The sequence below is a fragment of the Diplotaxodon limnothrissa genome, linkage group LG11 (genome assembly GCF_057381915.1).
Source record: "Diplotaxodon limnothrissa isolate DT_005_m linkage group LG11, D_limnothrissa_male_GT1.1, whole genome shotgun sequence".
In the NCBI taxonomy this organism is placed as follows: domain Eukaryota; kingdom Metazoa; phylum Chordata; class Actinopteri; order Cichliformes; family Cichlidae; genus Diplotaxodon; species Diplotaxodon limnothrissa.
The window spans coordinates 37,422,123-37,443,156 of record NC_140606.1 but is presented as its reverse complement, the minus strand read 5'-3'; the positions used below and the strand labels follow the sequence as shown (position 1 = coordinate 37,443,156).

The window sequence follows — 21,034 nt, the reverse complement described above, 5'->3', positions numbered from 1 at the left end:
GCTGACATGACACCGGAAACACGTCACGGAAGGGAGGCGGTAACCCCCCCCCCCCCCCTTTTCCCAATAACTTTATTAACATGTGCATAAATTAAAGGAACCAAAACAAACAAACAAAAACCCAGTAATTGCTGTATTCACATCTGTTATATCACAGCACACAGAGACACATAATAAATGATGCATAAAAAATCAAACAAAAAATAGTTATAGTCTAATGTCTCTGTCACCACAAAATTTCATTAATCTTCTGTCCTCCATGTTCTTATAGAATAGAATAGAATAGAATTCAACTTTATTGTCATTGCACATGCACAGGTACAGGGCAACGAAATGCAGTTTGCATCCATCCAGAAGTGCTTTAGTGATATAGATATATTACAATATATATTAGCAATAATATAGATATGTGAGTATATTACAGAAATGGGTCTATTATGTTATAATGTACACGGTATGAAGTATGTTGTGAATATTCTATAACTATAAGTATGTACAGGCTGTAGTGAGTACAAGCTATGTACAGGATATGAACAGGATATAAATATGAAAAACTATACAGAATATGAAATAAATAACTTTACAGAATCTGGGATATACAGCTATACAGAAATGGGAACTATGCAAGTTGTAAACAGTTGTAGGATTAAAAATTATCGAATGTACAGAATGATTATTTACACAGAGCTATACAGTAGTGCAGTTAAGATAAGTGAGGGTGTAGATAGTTTCTACAGAGGCTATATAAAGTGCTAGTGGTTGTGAGTGGTGGTTCAGTCCATGTTATTATTGTGTTTGAGGGTACAGTTGTCCATTGTGGGTGTGTGTATGTTCAGTCCATGAGTTAACGTGGGTCAGATGTCAGGAGGCAGAGTTCAGGAGTCTGACAGCTGTGGGGAAGAAGCTGTTCCGGTACCTGGTGGTCTTAGTCCGGAGGCTCCTGTGGCGCCTCCCAGAGGGCAGGAGGGTGAAGAGTCCATGTGATGGGTGACTGGGGTCTTTGATGATTTTCCCAGCCCTTTTCAGACACCGCTTCCTGTAGATGTCTTTTATGGCAGGAAGTGGTGCTCCGGCGATGCGCTGGGCAGTTTTCACGACCCTCTGCAACGCCTTCCGGTCCGAGGCAGAGCAGTTCCCGTACCAGACTGTTATACAGTTGGTCAGGATGCTCTCGATGGTGCAGCGATAGAAGTTCACCAGGATGTCTGAGGACAGGTGGTTCTTCCTCAGAGTCCTCAAGAAGAAGAGGCGCTGGTGAGCCTTCTTGACCAGCTTGGAGCAGTTGGTCGTCCAGGTGAGATCCTCGGAGATGTGGACTCCCAGGAACTTGAAGCTGCTCACACGCTCCACAGCCGTCCCCTTAATGTGGATGGGTGGATGTGGGTCAGCATTCCTCCTGTAGTCCACGATGAGCTCCTTGGTCTTCTCGGTGTTAAGCAGCAGGTTGTTTCTGTCGCACCACTCAGCCAGACGATCCACCTCCTCCCTGTAGGCGGCCTCATCGCTGTCACTGATGAGGCCAATCACCGTGGTGTCATCTGCAAACTTAATGATGGTGTTGGAACCATCAGCAGGTCTGCAGTCGTGGGTGAAGAGGGAGTAGAGGAAAGGGCTCATCACACAGCCTTGTGGTACACCGGTGTTCATTGTGATGGTAGATGAGCAGCGGTTATCCAGCCGGACATGTTGGGGGCGGTTGGTCAGGAAGTCCAGTAACCATTTGCAGATGAGGGAACTGATACCCAGGTCTGTCAGTTTCCTGATGAGTTGTGAGGGGTGGATTGTATTGAATGCTGAACTGAAGTCTATAAACAGCATTCTGGCGTAGGTGTTGTTGTTGTCCAGGTGTGAGAGGACAGAGTGCATTGCGATGGAGACTGCATCCTCTGTGCTCCTGTTCCGGCGGTATGCGAATTGGTGGGGGTCCAGGGTGGGGGGGAGACAGGATTTGAAGTGTGCTAGGACCAGTCGCTCTAAGCACTTAGTGATGATGGGGGTGAGTGCTACTGGGCGGTAGTCATTGAGGCAAGATGGGTTGGAGTTTTTGGGTATCGGGACGATGGAGGTGGATTTGAAGCAGGCCGGTACCACAGCGTGGGCCAAGGACAGCTTGAATATGTCTGTGAGCACTCCTGCAAGCTCCCCAGAACACGCTCTGAGAACACGCCCGGGGATGCCATCAGGGCCTGCAGCCTTGTGGACATTGATCCTGCTCAGCACCGCTCCTACATCGGTGGGGGAGAGAGTCATAGGTTGGTGGTCTGGCGTCATGTCTGCTTTGGTTGTGGTTGTGGGGTTCCCTCGCTCAAAACGAGCATAAAAGTTGTTGTATTCATGGCCACTTTGTCCCCTAAACATGTGGTTACACAGTTTACACAGTTTGTTTGAATGTACTTGTTATCAACAAGTGAAAATGACACCTGTGTATTTAAAATCAGAGTACCACACTGATGACAATGAAAAGATTATCCCAATGAATAAATTCATAGATAAATAAAACCAGTTCAATGAGGAAGTTCAGGAAACGCTATAATATCAGCATTTCATACATGGAAAAATAACAGAAAACGAGCCACATTAGAGTAGAGATTAGATTAGATAGAACTTTATTAAACCCTTGGGTGGGTTCCTCTGGGAAATTCGATTTCCAAAAAAGCACAGCACCGACAGAAGTTACAGAGTTACAGAATATTATATATATATATATATATATATATATATATATATGTATATATATATATATATATATATATATATATATATATATATACACATACATACATATATATATATAAAACACCCAGCACGCCCCTGCGGGCGGTTTATCCTTCAAGCTCGGGTCCTCTACCAGAGGCCTGGGAGCTTGAGGGTCCTGCGCAGTATCTTAGCTGTTCCCAGGACTATATATATATATATATATATATATATATATATATATATATATATATATATATATATATATATATACAATACACACACACACACACATATATATATATAAATACAGAGACAATATAAATAAAATATACGAAGGGGATAAATAGAATAAATAGGAATAAAAATAAAAATACAAGTGAATTGCACATTTCAAGTATTGAGTCTATTGCACCGTTGACTATTTACAAAAGTATTGCACAAAAGGTATTGCACAGTGAGGTGAAGAGGCACATGGAAGTACAAATGTAACCATTTTATTACAAAATCAAATCAGTTCAGTGCTTCTAGGATTTTAAGCTTAATTTAATTTAAATTTGTATTCTCTGTGTGTGTGTGTGTGTGTGTGTGTGTGTGTGTGCGTGCGTGTGCGTGTGGCCTTTCAAACAACGTCATGCAGGGTTGATGTTTTTAATGACTGACTCTGTGTCAGTAGGTGGCAGCATTACATACCAGAAAGAATAAGAAAACAATCAATTGTTAAGCCTGGGGTGGTGCAAATGTGTTCTCTTACTGACATTAAAAATGAGACATATTTTAAGAATTGGTATTAATACAGATGTTTTTCCAGGTTTATTCCTGCACACAGAGGAAAAACTGACTAATGGCTGCACTCCTTTCTGATGAATACGTTTTTTAAAGAAGAATTAACAATTCAAGATCTCCCTATATGAGATTAACTTGTCAAAATACCCCAAACCATGCACTGTGCATTTACTATATTACTGATAATAATTTCAGATAGTCCTTTTTTCTCTGGGAGGACTCAAAATTCCAAATAAAGATTTTTTTTTACTCTACACAGTGCTTTTTGCCTCTCTCTACATACAAACTGATCAACACTGACTCTTTAGATATCATATTTCAACCAGCAGCTGAAACTTAACCATAAAACTGACAGAGATCATCAGCTGCAGTTGGTAGTAGCATGTTTTCAGGATGAAGAAACCGAATTGACTTGAATGTTGGGAATGGTGTTTGCCGGGTGTAACAGGCAGTTACGCCCAGGATTGCTTCACATCAGCAGATGTTTGCGTTCCTCAGATACCTTTTCTGACCTTACCGGGGAAAGCTAAAAGCGACACTTAAATGATGTCGGCCATCCATCAGTGTCCACTCTGTGGGACGGCAGGAAACAATTTTATTTAGCCTCTGCACTGGTTTCCTCACAGTGAGGATGTTTGTTCCAACAGGCCTCCATCCATGAGCTGTTTATCTGTGTCAGCACCCAGCAGGAGGGAAACAGGCATCCTGAACACTCTGGTTATCAGCTGGCCTACTGTTTGGGGAGCAGGAGGCTATTACACAGCTGTCTGTGAGAGACTGGTGCAGACTGGTGAAGAAAGAGAAGACACATGACTAAAAGTCTGTAGACAATAGCTCTGGTAGTTGACTGGGAGTAAACCCCTGCAGACAGCGATGTGACCAGTGTGGAGTGAATCTGACTGAGAATCATATGAGTCAAGCCCTGCTGGCCATTAGAAAGAGTTCAGGATTCAAACACCTGAAGCCTTTTTTATAGTACTGCATTTGTGTTTGTTTGCAATGGTATTGCTTATGCAGAAAGATACACAAAGATTCTCCAAAAATCAGCAGTAAAGAGAAAGAGCACAGAGACGATTGGTAGTTTTAGTGAAGGAGAGCATGCAGAGGGTTGGTGTGATGGGCAGGATGTCAGGGATTGGGTGAAATCTGCTGTGGTGACCCCCAAAAGACAGAAGTCAAAAGTAGAAGAAAAAGGAAGGAGAGAATTCAACTCAGCATTTATTGTTTGACTTCAAGCTAAAGAAACTTACCTTTTAATCTGTTTTGTACTTTTTAATGCTTTTTATATGTTTACACATTTATTTGCAAATGTATCTATTTTGTACATATTTATGTATTAATATATTTGTGCAGATTGTAACTTTACACTGTAAGTATAAATTGTTTCTATGTTCACTGTACCACATGTTCAACACATAAAAGAAACAAATCTGTTTATAATTGTTCAGGTGCTTTCTTTTTCGTCACATGTAACCATTAACCGTGGTTATATGATGCGCACACAGGAATTTATTAACCATCAAATACTGCAGAAGGAACTGATCAGTCACACAGTATTTATAGAGGATGGATGAACATCCTGGCTCTCAAAAGTGAAGCCAGTCCTGATGACTAGATTTATTACACTGCAGATCTTATTTATGTTATTTACAAAACATATTGGCAAATGTGTAATTTCTTTCATATACAATGCTAGAGACTTGCACGTACAGCTAAACGGCTTGTGAATGTGGTTTCCTCACAGCAGACAGAAACTCTTAGTCTGATTCTTTTCAAAATGCAAAACAAACAAGGCAGTGACTTCTTGGACTTTCAGTTTCAGTTTATTCACAGGCAGACAGGGATACTGAAGAATATACCATATGAATGAGTAAATGTCACAAACTGCCTGTTCATCATGTTTTGCATTGATGTGCAGAGTCTATATATGCTGTACCACTAGGGGGCAGTGTGACAAACAACCAGTCTTGCCTGTGCTGTAGTTGGTCATTCAGTCAGCTGTGGAGAAGAGCAAACTGTAAACTGAAGGTTAAAACAATGATGTGTGTCCACTGCAGCCACTGTCAGTGCTTTTCATGCTGTCAGTCTGACATCTCCATCATCAGCATCCTCAGTATAATCTATACATAATCCATCCGCTGCACATCTGGAAAGCTATCGACTTTATATTAATTATAAAACAAACACTCTTTTTTTTCTTTTACAATAGTTGCCAACATTTTGGGAGAGGTAGATTTATTACATCGAAAATCTTATTTATGTTTTTTATATAACATATTGGTCAATGTGTAATTTCTTTCATATACAATTCTAGAGACTTGCACGTACAGCCAAAGGGTTTGTGAAGGTGGCAGCAGACAGAAGCTCTTAGTTTGATTTTCTTTTTAAAATTCAGAAAACAAACAAAGCAGTGACTTCTTGGACTTTCAGTTTCAGTTCATTCACAGGGAGTCAGAGATACTGAAGAATATACCATATGAATGAGTACATGTGACAAACTGCTTGGTTTCTGTTTCTAGGCTCTTTTGTCCGATCACACCAAGTGTTAGCGAGAGCTTTTAACTCTTCATACTGCCATCTAACTATAGCGACTTCTGGGAAACCATAAAACTGACATGGCAGCATCTTGGGTGACGTCACTGGGTTTAGGTTCATCATCTGTATACAGTCTATGTGTGAAAAGCAAAAATGGCTAATGATCATTTCTATTGTGTGTTTCTGAACAATGAGAAAATCTCGGAGCAGATTTCGTGAAGAATTGACACTTGCCCCCGGAGGTTAGATCAACAGACTCAATCCTTCATGGATCAATTCACATATTTTAGACTATTTCTGGATTTTTGTCATCTGTCGTGCACCAGCTGAAACTTCATAAGACCCCTGCCCCCGACCTTGTTCATTTTGTTTCCACGTTTTCACTATCTTTGCTGCCTGCTGAAACTCTTCTGATTTCAACAACGATCTATCTGAGCTGTATTTTCCACCTGCACACTCACTCTAAACTTACTTTTTTTCCCAGGTATTATCCCTCTGGAGCGCTTATTCCTAAAAATTTCCAAAACACACACACTTACACATCAAGGTCTGGAGGCCCACCGAAGGCAAAAACAACTCCCAGTCTCCCTGCAGACCTCCCCCCCCCTCTCTCTCCTAAACCTCCTTTCTGCTCTATCCCTCCTTCTCTTCCCTCCTCCTCTCTCGGTCCCCTCGCTGTCACAGTTTTTCCACTTTCCTTGGCTCCACTTTACGACCCTCCCTCGTTTGGAAGAAACTGCTCTCGTTATTTTTTCTCTCTCTCACTTGTGAATGTTTATCCGGCTTGAAGATTTCTCTAAGTGTATGGGCTCTAAAGCAAACGCCGTTTTTCTTCACAGTTTCGTCCTCGGAAGTCGCTTTTTAGGTGAAATATTTCAGCTGCAGAGAGTCTGCGTGTTCCTGGATGCCAAGGTGAGTAACAGGCTGTCAGCGAGATAACAAACAAACAAACAAACAAACAAACAAACAAACATAAACTAAACAAAACAAATATAATTTATTGCTTATTGACCTGTCAATGAATGCACCTTTGTTTAATTGCTTACTCGTACACGTAGCGTGTAGGCATGTGCTGTTATTGCACCCCAGACGGCGAAAACGTCAGTTAATCTCATGAAATAAAAAAAAGGATAAATTAAATATGATTCATTCAGTTAAATACCGATTATAGATCACTATAATTTAAGAATATAATATTCGTGGAGTCTTACTTTTGGTACTTCATTTTCAGACAATACGTACTTACTTTTACTGGTCGTGTTTTCATTTATTCATGTTTCTGAACGTGTCTTTACATTTCTTTGAATACTTCGGCTGCCACTGCTTTCATCAGATAATGTGCATCAATATTCAATAAAATCCCCCGTAAATCTGCAGACGACCACTTTCATACTGCTACATTACAACATAATACACATGTGAACATTATTAGTGAACTTGTCCTCTAAATAAGATTTCACGTTTCTGTGTCCTGAATGTATTTTCTATGTTGAATCATAATCACCAACAGTAAAGTCGTCTGTTGGGTACCATGAAGGTGTTGGAGCTGAATTATGTGGTTGCTGTTGCGGTTGATTTGAAATCACATTTTTACATTTTTGTCTTCATTCATGTGAAATGCATCGTGTACACTTAGCTTTGAAAACTATACTGGAACAATCTACTCAAACTTGTGATTGATTATTAGACATAAAATACCTTTGAAGGTCCACATTTGTTGGTCAATATTTGTAGCACAAGATGAAATATGAAAAGGCAGCCTGTGTTTAACCAGATATATAAAGAAAAAATTGGATTTTAAAGTCTAACTGTGTATTAAAGTTGAATGAGAAGCATTTAATTGATCCCATTCTGTATCTTTATTGTAAACCAGTGATTGCTGTAACCTCAGACTGTTAAGGTTCTGGGTTCAAACCCCAGGAAATCTCAGGAAGGCTTGAACCCAGAACTGGATGTGTGTCCAAAAACATCAATGTTAAATGTTGAGACAGATGAGGAGTAGGACAAGTAGGACAAGAATAATCAGAAAAGATTATTCTTGTCCTACTTACAAACTGTCAATTCAGTTCAATTCAATTTTATTTAACAGCGCCAAATCACAGCAACAGTCGCCTCAAGGCAGATAGACAATAATACACAGAGAAAAACCCAACAATCACATGAGGAAACACTTTGGTGACAGTGGGAAGGAAAAACTCCCTTTTAACAGGAAGAAACCTCCAGCAGTCATGTCACATAACATCTGTCACATATTAGTCATACTTTTTTCTTTTTTAATTAAAGCACTTGTTTAAATGAACTCCTGACGTTGTGTCACCGCTTCGTGCACTTGCACACTTTTCCTCCCGGGTGTGTTTTTTTTTCTTGGCGTCTCTGCCTCTGCTTTGAAAACGTTTCCAACTACTATCAAGAGACAGCGTGACTCAAAAAAGCTCTGCTCGTCTGGCATGTTTCCTCCATCAATTCATGGCAAAGGAAGTTGCTGGGAGTAGTTCTGCTCTTTTCTCATCTTCCTCTGTTCTGTTTGATCTTCATTAAGCCGTTCAGGTTTCATCCCTGTTCTGGAGCACCTCTGGGTCACAGAGGAGCCGTGATTCAAGCCAGTGAAACGTGGCGGCAAGGTGGCTGCAGCCAGTAGTGCTGCGTGTGTGTACAGCGCACACATCCTGATGTGATGGTGTGTGAGTCAGGGTTCGTGTCCTGTTAGTGAAGTTAATCAGATGAGGCAGATGGAGTGTTTTCTCTGCAGATGTGAGCGGGTGCAGTGGATTGTTTCTCTTTTTTTGGGCATGTGTGAAGTCAGTAACACAATAATGGATGTTTATAGCACTCTGATATGAAAGAGCGCGTTGATTAAAAGGAGTTTGATTACACTGAAAAGGAGAGAGTGCAGCACATTTCGGGAGGGCGGTAGACGAGGGGGTCACTAGCTGAGCCGCTGGATTAAAGAGAAACCAGTGTAGAAACGTGGCTTGATGACAAATTGACATGTTTATAGTTTAGAGCTTTGAAATGTTGAACTCCTGCACATGCATGTGCACTGTTTTGGAAACAAAATGCACGTTTCCTTTCCTCTGTGGAGATGTAAAATCACCGTAAATCACCGTAAATCCAGCAGTTATTGTCTGTGACTTGTGAATGAAAAGCTTTTTGATTAAGGGGCCCTGACATCTTTCGACTCATAAACATCTGCATGGAAGGCGAGATATGATTAACTATCAGAGTAAATCTCAGCCACCTGGTCTGGACTCCTGACCTCACATCTGCTCTGGCAACTGAAACACCTCAGGAAGTCTCTGACTGCAGACTGAACTTTGTGTGTCTACAAATATTCCTAAAAGCTCATTTTTAAAGCTCATATTTAATCAATAAGTTATATTCTGGCTGTTAAAAACGAACTGAAATGGGGCGTCTTTGTTTTCCGTCAGTGCCCTCATATGGAATCCTCATTGGTTGACAGAGTGTCTGCCCTCTTGCAGACTGTTTCGGCTATCAGTGGCATAATAGTGACCCATTTTTTCTCTCTGGTCAACCAACAAAAATCGCCTCCAGTCTGACAGCTGGAGATCCGGCTGACTGAACATCTGTTTGTCCAGGAGAGGACTTGATTTCAGGCAGGCTATTGGATTTGTTTTGGTTAGAGATGACACCGGCTAGAGACACAAAGAGATGAAGTGGAACTGGAGAAAAAAGGGCTCAGTTTAAGTTACTGGATCCCCCGGTGCTTGGGCTTTTCTAAAATTTATTGTGCGACTGCATGGGGCAGCCAGAGTGTCTGCACATTGTCTTTTGAATGTCACTCCTTTTCTTGACAAAGTCATCCCTGATGGCCACACAGCACAATGTAACATCACAGTCTGAAGGCTTTGTTTGCATTATCCATCGAAGCACGGCTGCTGCCATATAGAGTTACGTGCACGCTCGCAGATTAGTCTTTTGCACACTGATGCCATCTTCAGGAGTTATGCCCTGACTTTACCTGGGCTTATATGAAATATATCTCAACATCACACAACATTTACTGCAGATATTTGTAGGTGTGACTCTTTACACTGGGTGTAGTGGACTCATGAGGTGATTTAATAATATCGTAATGGCTCTCACTGCGATGTACGCCTTAAGGAGAAACTTCTGTGGCTGCGAAAAAAAAGAAAGTGCTACAAACGAGTTCGTCCTCTAGAGTCGGGCTCCAAAAGTGAGTCAGTCCTCGTAAACTTCCATTGCCCAACTTTACAGTAGAAATAATATGTCTGCAGACTGGTGCAATGTTGTGTTTGCGCATATTAGAAAACTAAGCAGTGGGCTGCTCACTTTATTCTCTAGTCCACTGATAACACTTTGATTACTTTCCATATCTGCAAGTCTTCTTGGGTCAAAGGGATGTAAACGTGACGTTGAGATTTCGTGTGTCTGTCTGTTGTCTTTGACTGGTCTGCTGAGATTTCAGATTACAATACAACAAATACGCTTGCGCCTGCTGTGCTATCTCCAGCTGTCTGTAACAGAGAATCGAGGCTTAAGTCTGCATTTCACTAGCAACACTTAGTCTCTAATTTCATAAAGGCAGATGTCAAAGTGAAGGTTTGAAATGGTTGACATCATGGCCATCAGAACATTGCAAGTTATGAACTTAACTGTGGATCTGTTAGGCTTAATAAATGATGCCAGTGGAACAGCGGTGGGTGCTGTGTTGGTGCAAACCACCAATAATGGGAAATTTTAGTGTCAGGATGATGACCAGGACCAGTTTCTGTGGTCAGAAGTGGTTGAAAATAGCTTCTTCAGAGCGGATTTGTTCTGAATTTTGAAACTTTCAAACTAAAGAAGTTTTCTTCTAATTCATTATTGATTAACTGAATTCTTTTTTTCATGTCTTGCTGAATAATTTCCATTATGCCTCGCATTTTTATTACTGGGAAGTCAATTCATTATAACATTATTTTAATACTACATTTTTCACTCAAGCAGTTCCAGAGATTGAGGTTAAATACGTTCACATAAATCATTAAAAGCACCGTCTATGATTATGTTAAATCACTATTCTACTCATGCTCTCCCTTTTACGCACTGGCGACAGAGTCTTCCCTATTAAAGTTCAGAAGATGTAAAAAGTGGCCTGTATGAACTTCAAAAAGTTATTTTTGATGTAAAAATAGTCGTCAGGAAAACGACAAAGAGCAAAGGGAATTCAAAAGAAGGTGACGCTGGTTGAATATTCCTACCACAGGCTTATATAAGGCTCTCAACCCCATGTGCTTTGCAGCCGTGCAAATAATTTGGAGCAGATTGGAGTGCGGCCCTCCAGCTCAGGGGGTTTGGGTCGCTCGCTCTGCTCTGGCACCGGAACAGCTTCATTGGGCCTCGGCTCAAATAACCAGTTATAAAAAGTAGAGGTCGAAGGGTTTGGAGCTGGAAATGAAGGAGGAGCCAGGGGCGGGTTGATGGAGTGACCACAGACTACTTGTACTGTGGTGAGGGTCTTTCCTGAAGTTGCTTATGTCGGTGGTTGTTCTGGGTGGTGGGTGGAGCAGCCGTGGAGACATTGTTCATTAAGACTTCGTGGGCTTTTGCTGGTGTCTGTGTCTTTGTAGGACGGCTGGAACCAAGTGAAATTTGAGATGTAGAATTAGAAGAAATATGGTACCAAGTTCACAGCCCAGGAGGCTTCTCGCTCTTTGTCTCCACCACTGTGATGAAAACGAGGTTATGTTTTTGTTATTGTTTGTTTTCATAGCCGCTGAAATCAGCCGTGCGGATGGCAGACAGTGTTTATTTTGTCAGCCATAAGAGAAAATATGACTTAACCATGCAAGATGAGAGGTTTGCATGTGAAAAACAAATGGCCTTTATGTCATGCTTGGCACCACGTGGACATGAACTGCTAGAACTCTCGATGCTTTTCCTGAGTTCAAACCCAGATCCACTCCACCAGCTGCGTTAAGCTCCGAGTCGTCCATCTTGCGCTTTATGAGAGACGTATTTTCTTCTTTTTGTCTACTTTGTTTTTTTCAGGCCACTTCTGAAATACAAACCTAGGCCCCAAAATAGACAAGATGACAGATTATCAGCATACCCATTATTCAAAACAACACGAGCTCTGTGTGGAAAAAAGAGTTCTTTGTGGGGAAAAAGGACACTTAGAAGCCAAGTGGCGCTTGCTGTTGGAAAATGCGAGAGCAGCAGGTCTGATAGCACCTTTCAAGGATTCTCTTTTATGTGTCGCACTTTTTTCTAACCCCAATTTATTTTGTTTACATGCCGGAGGAAGCGAACATAGAGATGCAGCCCTGGATGTACAAGATGTTTCCTATCTGCTTCCTATTGTTTGTCCCTGTTTTCATTCCTGTGGTGCTCTGCCATAATGAGTGAAGACAGAGCAGAGGCAGAGTGGACCTGTGGGGCTTCTTTTGCCCTGTGCATGAAAATCTAAGAGCTGGAGAGCTGAAGTTATTAGCTGCAGACAGATGATAATGAACCAGAGATTTGTAGTCAGTTAAAAAGTAATAAGAAAAGCATGCTATCTTCAAAGACATAATAATCAGTAAAGTGCTGACAAGATACTCAGCGGTAGCTTTTGAGTTTGCAGTGTGTTAACCACAAAAGTGGTCTCTTGGCTTGCTCGTTAATTGGTAAATAGTTGAAACTAATTTCCAGCAGTAGTTGAAAAGCCTGGAGAATCCTCACTGTGATGGAAAAAAAACCCTCAGTGACTCACAGACAACCTGCTGTGTTTCCTGCTGCTTCTGTTTGCCTCTGGGCATCCCGAAAAAGAAAAAGTGTTAACAGTTTCCCTCGACTTGGTTTCCTCCAGTCGTGAACATCATCACAAGATGACAGGCTCCTGCACCTCTCTCCCTCCTGCCATCCTCAGTGTTTGCCCTCCCACAGTGTTGTTTGCCCAGGATGTCCTGTGCGGTGGCTTGACTCTGGCTCTTGTCTCCTCTTTGCTCCCCGTCTTCCTGCTGTGTTAAACAGATATGAGTGTGTCGTTGCAAGAAGCCCCAAGAGACAAATGTGTTGCACAATGCAGATGACCATGCCAGGGCTTTCAATTAACTACAGCACATTCTGCAGAGCCCTCTTTCATCTTTCGTTAGCCGCGAGGCAGCCAAACAAAGTGAATTAATGGCACCACCTGTGGGGGCTGAAACAGTTTCAGTCTAGCGACACTGCTGGGAAAGCACGGAGAAACAGACTAAGTAAAGGAACATCTTGGAGAGTTCACCTTCAGGGTAGCACACGTGGCTCAAGTTTTTCAGTGAAGAAAATAAGGCTCGAACTTCCAGATGCTTGCAGAATGGGGCCCATCTGGAGAGAGGGAGCTTTGGGGCTATATGTGAAAAAATGGCTCTAAAGTGATCACTTTAATAAGTTACAGGTTTCCACCTAGTCCTCCAAAAAGGCAGCACACCATGTGCCAGTGGTAGGACTGTAAATCATGCTCTTAACTTTTAGGAATTTACTGTCCCCAGCTGGACTTCCTGAAAATACAAATAGAGAAGCAAAGTCAGAAGAGATAATGACTGAAAATGACTCTGGTGAACTGTACCTGTCCTGGCCTGCTGCTGCTGCTGCTGCTGCTGCGTGCATATTGGTCCAGGACCTTAGTGTTATCTGGGTACCATAGATACGTCGGACCACATTGAGAATCCATTGAGATGCACATCTGTCTTCCAGGATGCAGCTCCGACTCCCCTCTACCACCCTTCACACACAGGTTTGTTTGGTAAATAACTGATTCACAGCTGGGCGTACAAGTGCCTCAGTAATCACGCAGGAGAAAAAAGAACTGAGTGGACCTTAACAGTTTTGAAAAGTTGACATTTATCTAAAAAGATAGCCACTAGACCAATGTATTTATTTATTTATAAAGTATTTAAATACACTAACACTCCAAAGTCAAAAAATTGCCAAAAATTGTGCATACGAGATAAATGTAGCTTTAAAACTGGTCTTACTCTTAGATTCAAGAAGTTTATTGTCATATACACGGCAAAACACGAGTGGTTACGCAGAGCAATGAAATTCTTCCTTTTCGAGAATTTAAAGTGTAAGTAGTTATGCAACACTGTCACAGTGGAAATATATACAGAACACGGAATATTAAAATTGTTTATATTGTATGAAGTTTTATAATGTTGTATATAAATGTACAAAATTGCAAATTTAAGGGTCAAGATCAGGTCAACAGTATGGATGGACGGATTGTTAGCTAAACATACTTGATATAAAATCTCCAGTTAAAATGATAAATGTAATGCTGCAAATTGTTAGCTGAAGTATGAATAAACAACTGAAACTGCTAGCTCAAGATGTCAGATAAACAAAAAGAAAATGATGATAAAAATTATTAATAAAAGCTTAAAAATCATTATCTAGAAGTTCTGCAGCTAGGAGGTAAAATTAAAAGATAAAGGTATGGATGAAGAAATTGTATTTTGGGTTTGGGTATAGCTAAACTAGGTAAAATGATTAATTAAAAGAAGTTTATTAGCTAACAGTACGGCCGGCAGTTAAAGTTTTTAGCTGAAAGTTTGGATGAACAAACAGTTTCCAAAATTTACTGGATAAAAAGTGAAACTTTCAAGCCAAAAATAATAACACATTCTCACTGATAAATGAACGAAGTACAGATTTTGTTTTAAATGATTGTAAATGGACACATTTGAAATGTGGCGTAGATAGAAAACTCCCTTTGAGGAGAATGTGGTGAACCTTGAAAGCACCAAGTTAAGTCTTATTTCAGGTCAGTCCTGGGAACAAATAGCAGAGAAAAACATCAACAACAACAACAGAAACAGATAGCCACTAGAGCTCAAATCGTTTCCAGCTTGCAGCAGCTGCAAAGAGAAAAAAGCTGCCATCCACTCACATTGGATGTGTTGTCTTAATCAAAACCAGATGTGGCATGGTTAAAATCTGTTACTGTAAATGGCTCGCTGTTTCATTCTGCAGCGACTCAAAGACTTGCATAAAAGCTGCTGCATGGGAACGTTATCCGCAGTATGAAAAATGTTGTTCTTAAATCTACTGTCACAGTGAGGATCAGGCTTCCCATGATGTTACTCAGACGCCACAGACATTCAGAGGGATCAGTATAATGTTGTTGGTCACCAGACCCCCCAAGAAGGCACATTTTACCCGAAATAATAAAAAACAAAAGACTTGTCACAACTGTTTTTAAACAGCGGGTCCTGATCTGTATTATCGAGAGCCTTAAAATAATTGTATAATTTTGAAACTTGTTCAGCTTCTGTGCTTGTAGCTGTTGTGGAGATTGATCGCCAAACGAGCTCGGCCACCACGAGGGCGAAGACCGCAAGCTGTAAGCAAGCTGCACGTTCTTCAGCCAAAACAAAAGACATAATGGAAAAAAGAGAAAGCCCGTGTCCCTGGGTGCACGGAGATACATGGAAGCAGGCCAGGTCTGTGCGTGCACATCTGTGTTTATGATGGTGTTGAATGGTGAGTTTCGTGCTGACTTGGCACTTTGTGGTTCAGAGTTTTCCGTTAGTGGCTTCGGTGTGATCGCCCGTTTCCCCTTGTAAGAAACTACAAGTCAAACAAGTGATTGGAGAATTGCATGCCAGCGATACATCAGCAGTCAGTAAAACAGATTGAGATTGAGTTTGCATATCTCACTGCACTTGATAAACATCCAGATGTGTACAATGCAAAGACTACAGCTATTATAAAAGAGTCTCGTGTTACAGCCATTAGGAAAGCATGTCAATATTTGATGTGCTAGTAAAATATTTGCTAACACCAGCCTCAAGAAATGTTGAGGCTGGTGTTATGAAGCTAATTGTCTTACCCCAAATAAGCCAGAACAAACAGCATTCCACTCACAGCACTTGAAGACTTCCTTGTCTTCTAATGCACGGGCAGCAGCAGACTACTCAGACCTGATAACGAAAGTTATCCCTGCATGGTCGTCTGACTGCATTGTGCAGAGCTTCTTGTCATGTCAGGAATGTTTGGCTTTTTTGGTGTTTAAATTCTCCAAGAGTGTTTGGGGGGTGAATCAAATCATTGTGTGTTTGTCAGGTATAACACTTAGTACCACCCTGTACTAATCCCAGCTCTGGAGATACTTCTACAGCTGTCTTTTTGTTCTTTATTCAGTTTTTTATTTGTTTTCAGGGCTTGTTTGATTTCTTGTTTGTTTGTAAGTCTGGACAGGGAGTCTTTGATAAAGATTAGTTGACTTATTGTGGAGGACAGTTCAGCAACGACTCTGGTGTCCTCTGTGCTCTTAGTATTTCTTCAGAGCCTTGAGGTTTTTTGGGGATTTTGGTGTGTTTTATCCTCCTGAACCATTCTCCACTGACATGCACGTCTCTGAGGAAGTCTCTGTTTCTCACTGAATAATTCATCTTTCTTCTGATTGTGTAATCATTTCTAAGATACCTGATCTTGTGCTGTTGGGTCTAATCTTCACAAACCCTCAGTCCAGCACTTCTCTGACTCTGGGGAAGCAGAATGGCAGTCAGACGTCTAACATTTTCTTTAACACATTTTTTGATTCCCACTATGACTCCGTCCGTTGCTCAGCAGTGTTTGTTTGGAAGCTGAGGAACAGCTAAATAGTTTTTTTAAATTATGATGTTTTGAACAAATGAGTTAATATGATCACAATCTTCATCTTTACAGTTTTATATGTTTTACATGTCAAAACTTATTGTGTTTTGAAATGTTTCTAAACCTCTTAAAAAAATTAAATGTCATCTCAGAGTCTTGGAGTCTGCTGTTAATAGATGAAATGAATAAAGAGGACTCAGAACTTGTCTAAACAGCTGGTTGCTAGTTTTCAGCAGATGATATTTAAAACATGAGTAAAAAGGTAATTAGTTTGGGACTGTTTTTGTAGGGCTAAAAACAAACTGTACTTTTGTAATGGAGCAGGATGTTATACCAAATACGAAGTCGCATTAAAGTTGAGTCTCTGATGAAGGGAGCATGCCGCCTAGTGCAACAGTGTGGCTCAGTTTGTAGTAGTTTTTGGACAACAGGGGGTTTCATAGACTTTGGTTACGCATTTAGTAGTAATATTAGCTCATTGTTGGTTTTGGATGTTTCTACATTACAGTAAGAAAATTATTTAACATTATCAAATGGATCCTTGTCAGATACATTAAAAACACTACTTGATGTTTGTACTGGTGGGGAGAAATGAATGTAAACAGTGCTGTAATGGAACCACACAAAATTAATTAAGAAGACATCCAGCATATTGTCCAACAGTGACAAAGATCAACACCAAGCCCAAATAAGCATTAGAGAGAGGCCTAAACAAGTGACACATTCAATCGGTGCTTGTTTGTCTGTTTAATCTAATTAGAGACGTTATTCTCTGATAAAGGAGCTACTCAGAGACATCACTAACAACGAGAGTTGATGAACTCTCTAAGACTTCCCTTGAGGCTTTCTTTGTTTTCATTGGCTCATCCAAAAATTTCAAAGGCGCTCGACCCTGTGCCCTGTTCTATATATACAGCGCGCTAATAAAAATGAATCAAAAGTGTTGGCTGTAGCTTCATGATGGAGACACAGCAGCTTTGTTTCCCACAACTTTCTGACCCTGAACGAAGAGGACAGAACATTTGTTTGAGGCAGTAATTAAGTGAAAAGGAACATCTTAAGATAAAAGAAATCAAATTTCATGGTGTAGAAACAACAATGGAGCAGATCCTCTGATGTTTAAAGAGAATTAGGACCAAAACATCAGAGGATAGCGTGATTAAATGTTATTGAGATCCTGGGGACAGTGTGAAGTGTCAGGGAGGTGTCACCACAAATCAGATTAAGTTCTACATAATAACCTTTGCAGTGTGGTGATTGTATGTGGTGGAGAATGAACACCCGCAAAGGTGGGAACCCTCTTGGAAGTGGAAAAAATCAATGGTTGCTGCTGATTCTGTTGATGTTTTTTTAATTTGGGGAACAACTGTGAGCGCTGTCCAGGGTTTGAGTGCTTTATAAGGGGATTGCACAGGTTGCCTGGTGGGAGGCAACCTGTCTGCCATCAATCACACTCTGACTCAGACTGGTTGCAGTCACTCTCTTAGAGAAAGTTTTCAAATTGCTGCCATCTGAGTCAAGTCAAGTCCGTTTATTTATAAGCTTGTTAAAAAATAACAAGCATTGACAAAAGTGCGGTACAACAAGACAACAAAAGCAATAAAAATAACACAATGTAGAAAAACGGACGGACAAAAAATAATGTCAAGGCTCGGTTTTAATAAAAATGAGTTTTCACATCAGTGCACATCTTCTGTGAGCTGCCAGCAGTTAAAGCTGTCTTTGAAAACAGATGCTAGACCTCCACCATGACCAGTTATCTGTAGGTAATGGAAAAAATGACAGTAAGGTTGAAGAGTTCAGAAAATGGGCTTAACTCACCAAAAATACGCCAAGTTTCAGTCACAAGTAAAAAATCCAAGTCCTGGGAGGTGAAGAAGACCTCGTTAGCTGTTGAGCTGGTGTTAGACAGAGTCAGCGTGATCGAGAGTGACTGAGATGGAAGACCTAGTCGGGAGGTCCGGTGCCACCGGGTTTATCCATTGGTAGGGAGGTTCAAGGGAGCACCAGGAGGTGAAAGGGACAAGAATACGGTGTTAGGGAAGTCAGTCAGTCAACTCATCTGCAACACATCTCATTTCATCAGTGGACCCAACTCAAGTGGTTTCTAACTGGTTTTATTCTGTTATATTCATAGACAGTAAGAGCAAGGATGCTGAGCACTTGTGTCATTTCACAGTTACGTTACAGCATCACTGCTTGTAGAGGAACTGCTGAACTTCTGAATGAATTCTACGACCAATAGAGTTTGAATTGTTGCAGCTCTATTGATTATCACTGCCACGTTGTCACAAACAGATCTAATTGCATGTAACTGCCACCTTCATCTTGCTGAATTCCAAACCGTTCACAGACCGCTTTTGGTCTGATTGCGTTTTGTTGCTGCTCTTTTTGTTTGCTGCAGTTTCTTCCAAGATGGCAGCTGACTGCGAGCGGTCGCAGACCTGCTGCCTGCCATCAAAGGCAATGAAACTGCAACATGTTTACACGTGGCTGTGATCGTTTTGTCCGTGCCGTTGTAACGTCACACAACCAAATGATTACAAAACATACATTTAAAAGTTGAAAATTTAGCCTTGGAAATCAGGTCCTTTTTGATAAATCACTGAAGAACAATTGAGGGCATTTTAGAGCTGCCATAATTTAAATTATTGCTATTTTTCTAGCTAAAAGGCTCAAATATGAGAATTTACATTATAAAAAAAATATTTTGGCACATAGGGAGTCTTGAGGATGTCAAGCTTAGGCTCCAGGATATTGAGTCACTGAGTAATTACAGTGTAAATCTTTTATAATTTCTCTGCTTCTATAAACTAATCAGATATAATTTAATCGCACTGATATTGATTTATGAAACTAAGTTCGATTAGCCCAGTCATTACAGAGTGGTCTTTTCTCTTGTTGTTTTTTCTGTTTCAGCAGTTTGTTCCTTAAACATTCAGCAGATATTTGGAGTGTAGAAATAAATAAAATTTGAAGTAAACTAGGAAAAAAGAGGAGATTTGATTCAATTCAGGGATGTGTTTTTACAGAACAATGCATTATAGGAAAACACTTAATACTCGAAGTTTAGAGCATTTCCTGAATGGTTGCAGTCGGCAGACAGACAGTAGTAAGCAGGACGAGATGGAGAGGAAGTGCACATCTGAATCAACAACTGGCCCGTGAGTCCACCAGATCAGCCAGGTGCCACCGCCATTAGAAATATCCAGCTCAGATAGTTGCAGCAAGAGCCACTGACGTCTGAAATTACTATTCCTATTATGTGGTCAGTGGTTGGATTTAGTTCAAGACTCTGTGGCTACAGGGATGCTTCACAGTCAGTCCAAAGTCATCCTCAGAAAACATATTCTGCCAATGAAATTACTTTCTATGTTTTCTAATCTTTAGAATTTGAAGGTGGTTTAAACAATCCATCCAGGGCACTCGTCTTTGTTGCTCCCACATCTCAGTGAGTGCTTTCTGTAGTACAGAGATTTTTAATTTTATGTAGAACGGTAGCATGGAACAAAAGGAAGAAGTGACACAAAACGTGTCATATTGCTGAATCCAACTTCTTTGAGTTGGCCTTTTGACTCTTTACGTCTCATTAAATGACCAAGTCACAAACAGCTGTACATCAAAGGTCAGAGACTCGTGTTTGAATACATATCCAAGACTCACTGTGGATGCAGATGTCTTATGCAACAAACATCATATTTTCCCACATAAAACAACCATTCTCTGGTGATTGCACGTGAAGTGACTTTTCCAAAGCTCCTCGTGTTCGTTTTTCTTACGAGCAGCCTTGTAATGTTGAGGCTTTTCTCCTCTGTTCTTACTGTGCCCATTTACAATGCAAAGCTATGTTTTTTGGTCACAGTTTGTGTTTTTTTTTTACAAGGACTTTGCTCCAGCATGATCCACAGAGCATTAGAGGACATATAATTACAGCGCTGTATGGTCATGTCCCCCAGAAACCTCAGCTAAAGCCTCCATTTTGGGTTTTCCACCATTTTCACTCACTAAAGTTTGCATAAGACTCTTGTTTTAAACACAAGCCAGACATGACTTCAATCCAAGGTGTTCAAGTCTGTGTTTGTATTTATTTTGGTCCACAGAGGTGAGTCGGGGTATTTGTCACACTGTTTTTGTTTGTTTTTGCCGACTTCTCTGACTTCTCTGACCAATGAAACCACAGTCATCCTGCCTGCGGTTATGGTGTGGAGTGTGGCGGACCAGGCGGCAGTTTACACTGTGGCTCCATGTACGAGTGCACGAGCCTCAAACGTGTCGGAGCAATGCAGCAGGGAGAACGAAGGGAGAGCAAGAGGACTTCAACTGGCAAAAAGCCCAGCCCGTCACAAAAAACAGTCTAAAAGGGCTTATTCTGTGATAGTAGGAATGCAAGACCCACACCAGCAAAAATAACTGTTGTTACATCCCAGATACGCTTCAG

At 40.9% G+C, this 21,034-nt stretch overlaps 1 protein-coding gene across 1 annotated transcript in view; it reads left to right on the top strand.

Moving 5' to 3' along the window:
* Positions 1-6,742: 6,742 nt before the first annotated feature.
* The window catches only part of pear1 (platelet endothelial aggregation receptor 1), a 61,620-nt gene continuing 47,328 nt past the window's right edge, over positions 6,743-21,034 (top strand). Inside the window, exon 1 of the mRNA XM_085366698.1 lies at positions 6,743-6,927. Coding sequence (XP_085222824.1) covers positions 6,920-6,927 — 8 coding nt within the window. The 5' untranslated portion in view covers positions 6,743-6,919. The remainder of the gene's footprint in view (positions 6,928-21,034) is intronic.